Raw genomic sequence first — 9,114 nt, 5'->3', positions numbered from 1 at the left:
TTTATTTTACAATCTTATTTTAGATTATTTTAATTCTTTTTAATTTAATTTTCATATTCAATTATTTAACTCATCTGAGAAATTTAGTTTATAGGTGATATGTGGTTGTGTCCCAACAAAATCAGTTGAATAATCCCTTCTCTCTCTACCAATTTGAATCAATGTCTTTTTAATACTTCCATATGTATATTTCTGCTTCCAGATTTCTATTCTGTTTCAATGATCTGTCCTCTTTTGCCCCAGTACCATGCTTTTACATTTATTATAATTTTATAAGACTTTTGAACATCTGGGAAAGCAAATCCTTTGTCAAGAATTTCTGTCTCTTTTTGCCCATTTGTCCTTCCAGATGAACACAAGTACCATAGTTAGTAAAAACATAAAACAGTGTTTGAACATTAATTGGAATTCATAAATTAATTCTGAAAGAATTGACAGCTTCAGACTATCAAGACTTCTCAGTTACACATTCAGCTTTTGATAAAAGTTAACAGCATAGCTCACAGTATTCTCTGGCAAGAACCCCGAGGATTGCAGTCTGCGTTGCTGACCCATTAGCTTTGACAGTCAACTAGGCAGAAGCGAGGATGAATCATAAGTTTGACACACAGGCAAAAAACCCTGTGTGTTGGTGACTGAAAAGTCCCCAAAGTCCTGGGACACTGACCCTATTTTTTCATTGGTTTGATTAACCTCCCGGAAAAATTGCTCTTAAGTTTCTTTACAAATATAAATATATAAAATTTAAGTTACTGTTACTGTGTTCCCCACTTCTCCTCTCCCTCAGATTTCTTGGGGGTGGTGTGAGTTACAGATACCTCTGGTAAGTTTTGCTGGACACAAGGAACCCAGAAAGACTTAGTAGTTTTCAGAAGATCAAGATTTTAGTCGGTAAGCTCAACCATAAGAAATTATTGACCTGAGACTCTTGTAGGTACAAAAAAGAGCAATTTCATATGATTCAGCTTAATGTCTATTGAGAACCCCTGCTGGTGTGTTTCATTTGCTTGGTGTCAGCTACCTTTGTAGATCTCATTCTGTTTTTGCCAGTGATTTATGAAAAAAATTAAAGTTTTATTTCCATAATTTTTTTAAAAAGATTTATTTATTTATTTCAGAGAGAGAGAGAGCGCAAGCGGGAGGGGCAGAGAGAATCTCAAGCAGACTCTGTGCTGAGTGCAGAGCTGAGGTGGGGCTTGATCTCACCACCCTGAGATCATGACCTGAGCCAAAACCAAGAGTGGGGTGCTTAACCAACTGTGCCATCCAGGTGCCCTTATTTCCATAATTTTTTGAGAGATTAATATAAACATTTGTCTTCCTAAAATGAAGGAAAATTGGTGCATGTAGGAATGTTTAGTAAAAGCTAAACCCTTCATTGTCATACACAATTTACTTCAAGAAAGAACACCCTTTCCTGTAATTTATCTGACTCGGCTGTGTAAATAATCCTTCTGAAGCATGGATTAAGCGACCAAGTCAATGACTTCCCCAAGTTTATGTGTATCTGTAAGCTGGAAACTCAGGATTCCCAGCTCTCCAGTGATCTTTCAGATCTGTCTGCTCTTGCCACTCCAGATACCTTGTCCACCTACAGGTCCCCAAACATGACTTGTTTATTGCTGGCTTTTTACTTTCACTGTTCTGAACTGTATTTTTTGTTCAGATTCCAAGTTAAGATCCATTCAATCCATTTCCAGGAGAGTGGGAAAATCCAGCCCTGAGTGCTTTTTACAACACCTATTAATTGACTCCATATTATATTCTGCTTATGGACATGTCTTATGTTCTTGGTAAGGCTTCTAACTTCTTTATCACCATTCACCTGGCTCCGAGCTCTAGGCAGTAAGCATGTTGATGACAAAGGTGGGCAAGGTATTCCAGTTGACTATTCCAGTTTTCATACTTTCTGGTCTGGTGATGGTTGGAATGAACGATGGCCCAAAGTGGATGAGATGATTCGCTTCATTGGAGTACAATGACATCATTGTTTCCTGCCGTAGCAAGGCTGCTCCAGACGGAATTGCCTGGACTTGGCTCCATGCGACTGCCATATACCTATTTTTTTGTGCCTCCCCCTTCCTTCTTTTTCACCAACAGGATCTGTTTTTTTGCTAAATGGAATCTTCCTTCAAGTACAGCCACGGTAAGGAAGGAAGGAAGTAAGCCACGCATGAGGCGCTGATCCAGGAAAGGACTTAATGTCACCAGCAAGGTTTTTAAAAATCTTTCTGTTGCCTCAGCTTTGCGACCCTGGGAAAAGAAAAAGAAAAATGCAAACAGCAAGAAAAGTGAAAAAATGTTCTCATATTTTCTTTAAAAGTCCTTATTTGTGGTTGATGTTGTTATATGCCACATCACCCTTGAAGATTATAAACCACATTCATGGCAGCTGATACTATCTTCCTTTGGAGCTTTAACAAATTTATTAAATAAAACTTGCCATTAGGCTGCTTTAGCTCAAGTCTTATCTCTTCCTGGCTTTAATTAGATGTGATCCTTTAGTATTTACGACAAATTTATTAAAGTACAATCTAATCGAATAGTGAAAATGCTTTGGCTATGGTATTCACACATAACGTTCTCTGGTTATTCTCCCTTTATTATCGTGCCTTAAAATATTTAGCGATCATACTTGGCCTCACATTTCAAAATTGCTTCAGATGTTTCTGAAACTGCTGGGTACGCAGTAAGGCTGCTGGATACATATTTTCTCATTTGACATATCTTCTGTTCCTTTATGAAATATAAGGTCACAAATAATATATCCATTATTTATGTGAGAGGAAGATGCAAGGTTGTTACGTAAAGTTGTTACATTGTCTCGGAAGTGATATTATTTTATTTTCCTAAATATTCAGAAAAACAAATGGTCAAAAACTACACTTCTTTAATCTGATTATGTATCTATGAAGCTATAATTTGATAACTGTTTTGTTTTTTCCGGAAGTAGAATTAGGTAAATATCTGGGAATTTAAAAATATGAGGTTTCCAAGCACTTATTTTATTTTCAAATTTCCTTTTATCCATTGATGGCCACAGGGCAGTATCTTCTGCTCTGCATACCTTTTAATCTTGGAGTTTAGAGAATTGTGGATTTTTTTTTCTTTTCTTTTCTATTATTTTTTAAAAGCCTTACTCTTCACAAGGAAGCCAGAAGTGTGACAGGAAGGTGTGATTTTTAATTTACACCAGAGTCTCGCAAATAATGACTTTTCACACCGTGCTCTTGCAGCTTAGCCTAAGGGAGGAGTTCTGTGGCTACTGTTGTCTTAGCAAATTAAATCTACTGCTGTAATTCAGCCAGATGTTCTTCTATATTTAACCCTTGTTTTCAGGTTGGCAGCTTGGTGTTTGTGAATGCATATGAGGATGTAGCTTATTACTTTGAAGTGGACTTGTTTTCTAGGAAATGAATTTTGAAGACCATTATCTTTTCAGATTGTTGCAGTATGAAAGGTAAACATGTTTTCCCTTCCTGCCCTGCTAACTGTGATGTTGGAAATTCTAACGGACTTAAATCCACAAAAATGAAAAATACAATAATACTAATTTTGAGAACTTCTAGCAATAAAATTTAAATACACAATCTAATAAATATTTGTATCTTTCCTTATGGTCCCATTTCTCTGAGAGTAGCTTTGTGTGGTCTTTATAGAAGAGTCAGTGTCTCGATGTACAAGTAAATCTGCATCATTTAGATTAAAAGATGAAATAGAAAGTAATGCTAAAAGGTGAAAACATTTTAAGTTTTTTCAGTTCCTCCCTGGTCCATTTAAAGTAATTTGGATTGAATTATAAAAAAATAGGGAATGAGCTGCTAAGAGAAATTTTAAAAATTACTAAAATTGATTCACTTTTCTTTAAAGATTATATTTATTTGTCAGAGAGAGAGAGAGAATGCACGAGTGCACAAGCGGGGGGATGGGTGGTGGCAGGCAGAGGGTGAAGCAGGATCCCTGCTGAGCAAGGGGCCCTATGGGGGACTCGATGGGGGACTGATGGGGGACTCCATCCCAGGACCCTGGGATCATGACCTGAGCTGAAGGCAGATGCTTAACCAATTGAATCAGCAAGGGTCCCTGAAATTGACATAATTGTTAAAGTTTTCTAAGCAGTTACAGAATAGCGGCATGTAAAAATAACTGAATAGTTAAAGAACATATCTTGCAAACTTTATATACACATCCTTCACTTAACGATCATTAACATATTTAATTGTTTTCCTATTTTGAATTTGCCCAACTAAATTTTTTTAACCAACTGAGCCACCCAGGCGCCCCTAACTAAATTTTTTTAAAGTTTTCAATCAACGTGCTTCTTTTTCCTTGTTATCTTACCAACCATAATGCTGTTTGATAAAGTTCTAGTACTGAATAGAATATATGAGTATTAATGGAAGAAAGGAAAGAAACATGCAGATTCTCCTGAGAAATCTAGCTCCTACTTCCTCCTCTTGTTAAACTAAAGTAATCAGAAGCGTGACAAGCTCTCTTTCCTAGCTGGGCGCTACAAGGGGTTAAACAGTCTTGGTTTACTAAGAATCTCTGTCAGGCTTTTATCTGATCCTTCCTCCTTCCTCCCCTGCCCACCCCTTTTGTAAATGTCAACCACTTCCTGATGAGCCTAGTAGTGGTGAATTTCACACCTTTCTTTTCTTTGTGAAGAGACCTGGGTGTTAATGGTACAGGATTGGGTACCATTGTACAGCTTTGGCGGTCTGTTAGTAAAGCTGAGGGATGCCTATGGAAAAAAAGTAGGAGAAGGTGAAGAAATTCGAGAAATGAGACTAGGAAATAGGTTCAAACTGGTCTCATTTTTTAAAAGAGTATTTGTTTTATTAGCAACTTTTAGATGTGTATTCGGGAAAGAGTAATCTTAAAGAAGCTTTGTATTGAGAGTCTCAAAGAGTCTGGCAAAGGGAGGAGCTGAGATTAGAGAGCTAACTGGGAAAAAATAAAAATAAAAGAACAACAATCAGAGAGAAAACTGAAGAATCCTTCTCTGACCTTTTATTCTACAGGTGTATTCACAGGACACAGCCATGGAAACCTGGTCAGTTGATCAGGTCTGCAGTTGGTTGGTGGAGAAAAACTTAGGAGAGCTAGTTCATAGGTTTCAAGGTGAGTTGTTTACACTTTGAAAAATATTAACAGAGCAGCCTAGAAATTGAGTGTCCTCTGTTACTGATAATTAATTACTCTTGTTGCCTAATGCATGCGAATGTGGGTAGGGAATCGCTGCCTTGGGGAACTTCCCTTTCTTTACGGACTGTGGCAGAGTATGCATTTGACCTAACATCCAGAGGAGGATGTGATATTCGAAAAAGAACTCAAATAAAGCAAATACATCTGGGCTATTTGCATTTGATACCGCTTTTGTGCTTAAAGAATGCAGCCTGTGTTCTGATCAGTGTTGGATTTACAAGTATTGGATATTGCCTGGGAGGTACTCTTAAGAATGGTTTTCTGAGAAACCTTTTTTTCTTATAAAAACAATGCCTCTTAGAGAGAATAATCAGAGGGGGGAGGCCCTCCAGGGAAGCAGAAAGTTTCATTGTGACTTCCTGTTCTGATACTTTCTTAGGAGCTGGTTGGGAATGATGCGGTGTCAGTGTTCTTTCTTTGTCAAAAAGAGAGATAATTTTATAACTTCAGAGGACAAGTTTAGAAGATCCTTTTAACCCCAGAAATGACTTTGCCTGTTCAGAGTGCTGTGTATGCGGTGCATTACCGGGCAAACATGTAGAGACATCTTTTTTTTTTTTTTTTCTTTTTCCCAGAGGAAGAAGTAAGTGGGGCTGCTCTTCTAGCACTTAATGATCGGATGGTTCAGCAACTGGTAAAGAAAATTGGGCACCAGGCTGTTCTGATGGATTTAATTAAAAAATATAAGCAGGAGAGTCAAAGACTGGAGTCCTTTGGAAGCCTTAGAGAAACAGCCCCTCTTGCTCAAGCAGGAGCAGACCCAGAGTAAGTCTGTTCCTGAATGGCCTTAGTTTTGATGCTGTGCTTTCTTGATGAGGACGATAGCATGACATGTGGGGGTTAAGACTCTTTGAAAACTGTGACCATTTTCAGCAAATTATATGCACAGTATTCTAGTCTCTTCATTAAGGACACTTATCCAAAGTTTTATGAACCAATCTACATCTTTTTTTTTTTTTTAAATGCACTGCTTTTTGAACATTGACTCCAATTGTTAGGGAAGTCCTATGAACTGGGAGTTCCTATATAGAAAGCTCTGTAGCGAGTGGTTTGACTGTACATAGAACACAAGTGCAAATGGACTCCTGCAGCTTGGGTCTTTTTAAAATCAGGTTTTAGGAAGGGCATCTTTTAACTGCTCCTTTGCTTTTTCCCCAAACTGTTTATTTATTTATGTATTTATTTATTTGCCAAGAATTTCTTATAGTAACTAATTTATATTCTCCTCTAGAGGCTTTTGCAGTATAATTTGCTAAAGACTCTTGCCACAATGAGTTTTCTAATTCCTCAGGGGTATTCTTACTGAATGCTATGATCACATCCCACAAAAATCATGTAGAAAAATTTGTGGTGCCTTTGAGGTTTAGGGATGGTTTTGTTGTCGTTTTTTTTTTTTTTAATGACTCACTTCTGCAATGGAAAGGAGTGATAGCAGGAATTACAAAATTAAAATGGTCACTTTACAAATCTATGCCCCAGGGATCATTTCAAGCATTCTGACTTGGTTTTTCCATATTTGAGACTTTTTGCCAAGTTTCTAGGGTTAAATAATTGCTGCACACCAATTATTCATTGATTTTTTAAAGTAAGATTATGATGTTTGATGAAATCCATTCTATGTCTTTAGTTTTTCAGATTAAACCTATGATAATCTATATGGCTGTCTTGCTCTTTGATAAGCAATACAATGTTAGAGAGACTTGGCCTAAATAATTTAATTTCTAGAATATTTGGATATTTGGAACGTGGAGGGGGACAGGTGGTCTTGAAGGAGTGGTCCATGGTTGGCCTGAAGATTCTACCATCTGATTTATTTGAAGGATTTCTCCTAAACATTGTTTTGACATATCTATGTAAAATCACAGTCTTCAATATGTGACTTTTGATGAAGTTCCCATTGCATGCTTTTACATCCTTTTCAGCAAAGGGTGGGTGTGAACCGCAAATCGCGCTCGAAGTAATTTCCCAGCATTCTTGGATGAGTTGGACTTCTGAGTTGGAAGTTCCCTTCAGTTGACTGGAATCTTGATATTGCCTGAGGCACAGCTTGGAAGAAAACAGACAGCCTTGTTTCCACTGCAGATCAGTTTACAATGTTCTCCAGTAAATGAGAACTAGCTGGACTGCCAGGAAATCTGGGCTTCATTCCTGGTTCTACCACTGCCTTGGATTGATTATGTTAAATGTTGACATTCCTGTTGCTTCATCTGTAGTTTGTGAAAAGTAATACATTACCTAACTTCATGTTAATTCACACTGATGTTGGTTGTATCATAATCTTTGAGAAAATCTTTCCTCCTTCAAAGCAGTCTCATGTTAAATATTAAATGTTGTCAATTTGGTTAAGAAAGCCATTTGCAAGTGTAGCCAAGACTTGGAACATTGGTAGTCCAGGGATTTATGAGTGGGGGCTTTTCACTCTACCCAGTAAGTAGCTTATTCACCTTAAGGATTGGTTGAATTAATCTGGTACAAAGCCACAGTTGCAGGTCGGGTTATTGGTTATACTTGGTTTAAGTGTTTATTGCCTGTATTTGCTTACTGTCAAATATACTGTCATGTGACAAATATATTGTCACATGGGAGTCATGATAATGGAAAGAGGCATGAGAATATGTTACTTAATTAGACCCTTTCAGGAAGTGCTTACTAAAGATAGGAAACTGGGTGTAGTAGTAAGAACCCTGAAACTAGGTATCAAAACACTTGATCTCAAACCTCTGTTCTGATGATAGCTACTCATCTAACCTTGGAGATTTGCTTGGCTTTTTTAGTTTCAACTGCAAAATGAAATAGGTAGACTAAATGATGCTTAAGACTCCTTCTAAAGCGTTGATAATGGCATTCTAGATCAGAGATTGCAGATAGGTTTCAACTTGAGTGCAGATTTCTTTTAAAGGCTAATGGTTGCCTAGTATGTTGTTTTGAAAAGTATTTGTAGGCCACATCTGGACAGAATATTTGCATCCTATTTGGACTTAAGCAAATCACAGACATATGTAATAGGTAGGAGTATTTGCAGTTGCTTTTTGGTGGTTGTTCTTGTTGGAGCTGGTAGAGAAATCACAGGACAGAAAGTCAGAAGAGTGAGCTCAACTCCTGGCACTGCTACTGTCCTCAGTAGCCTGAGGTTGTGAGCAACTTGCTTTTCCTTCTGGGCTTCAGTCATACCGCTCATAAAGTGAGGGAGTTAGCGGACTCTGGTTCCAAGGGTATTAGATTCCGCAGGTAATAAAAGTCCCCCCAAAATGGCAGGGAGTGGAGAAGGAATCTGATGTAGAGTTAATCACTTTGTTTTTTTGGCAGAACAGGGATATTAACCAATAGAATGCATCTTTATTGGTTAATATCCCTATTGGTTAATATCCCTATCATCTAATAAAGATGCACCATCTCAAAGAGGAAAGGATTGCCGTAACACCATTTATAATATGACCGATTGGTGCAAACTGTATTGTGAACAGGCATCAATCTACCTCCTGGCATATATGAACCACTGTGTGAGATTTGACTCCAGAATGTCCCTTTTTTTTTTCAGTTCTCTTAGTCGTAACCTTAGCGTGGAGCTGGAAGGTAGACACAGATTATGGTGTCACTATGGGCTGTCTTCTACCCTCAGAGCTTAGATGAGATTCAACAGTTGTGGCTCCTGTTGAAAAGCCCCTAACCCAACTCTTCTTTCTTGGTGACAGGGATGAAGAGTCCCCTAGTCCTGCCAACCGTGGGAAGCAGACACCATCTTTCTATGCAGCCAAAAACCTTGATAATGGACTAATTGACCAAAGAGTACTGAAACAGAGGTGGGGTTGCTAACTTCTAAACGTTGTAAAGCCAAATGATAATATTTGTCTTTATTTTTTATGAGATTTCATGCGTTTAAATGCATTTCTAAAGTGGGAACCTTTT

The 9,114-nt window shown here is 37.8% G+C and overlaps 2 protein-coding genes across 2 annotated transcripts in view; one reads left to right on the top strand and one right to left on the bottom strand.

Annotated features, from left to right (window-relative positions):
* Positions 1–1,362: 1,362 nt before the first annotated feature.
* Positions 1,363–9,114, bottom strand: part of L3MBTL3 (L3MBTL histone methyl-lysine binding protein 3) — a 179,108-nt gene continuing 171,356 nt past the window's right edge. The window contains exon 25 of the transcript XR_010413760.1: positions 1,363–2,253. The gene's annotated coding sequence lies outside the window, so the exon portion shown is untranslated. The remainder of the gene's footprint in view (positions 2,254–9,114) is intronic.
* SAMD3 (sterile alpha motif domain containing 3) overlaps positions 5,031–9,114 on the top strand; it is a 52,469-nt gene continuing 48,385 nt past the window's right edge. Inside the window, exons 1-3 of the mRNA XM_045865532.2 lie at positions 5,031–5,124; positions 5,784–5,973; positions 8,901–9,008. Of these exons, the coding sequence (XP_045721488.1) occupies positions 5,046–5,124; positions 5,784–5,973; positions 8,901–9,008 (377 nt within the window). The 5' untranslated portion in view covers positions 5,031–5,045. The remainder of the gene's footprint in view (positions 5,125–5,783; positions 5,974–8,900; positions 9,009–9,114) is intronic.

This window comes from Mirounga angustirostris, unplaced genomic scaffold (genome assembly GCF_029215605.1).
Source record: "Mirounga angustirostris isolate CCGP_5_RB_7025 unplaced genomic scaffold, mMirAng1.0.hap1 SCAF_8, whole genome shotgun sequence".
NCBI lineage: Eukaryota > Metazoa > Chordata > Mammalia > Carnivora > Phocidae > Mirounga > Mirounga angustirostris.
Note: the sequence above shows the minus strand (reverse complement) of the source record. Positions and strands in the feature narration are given on the sequence as shown.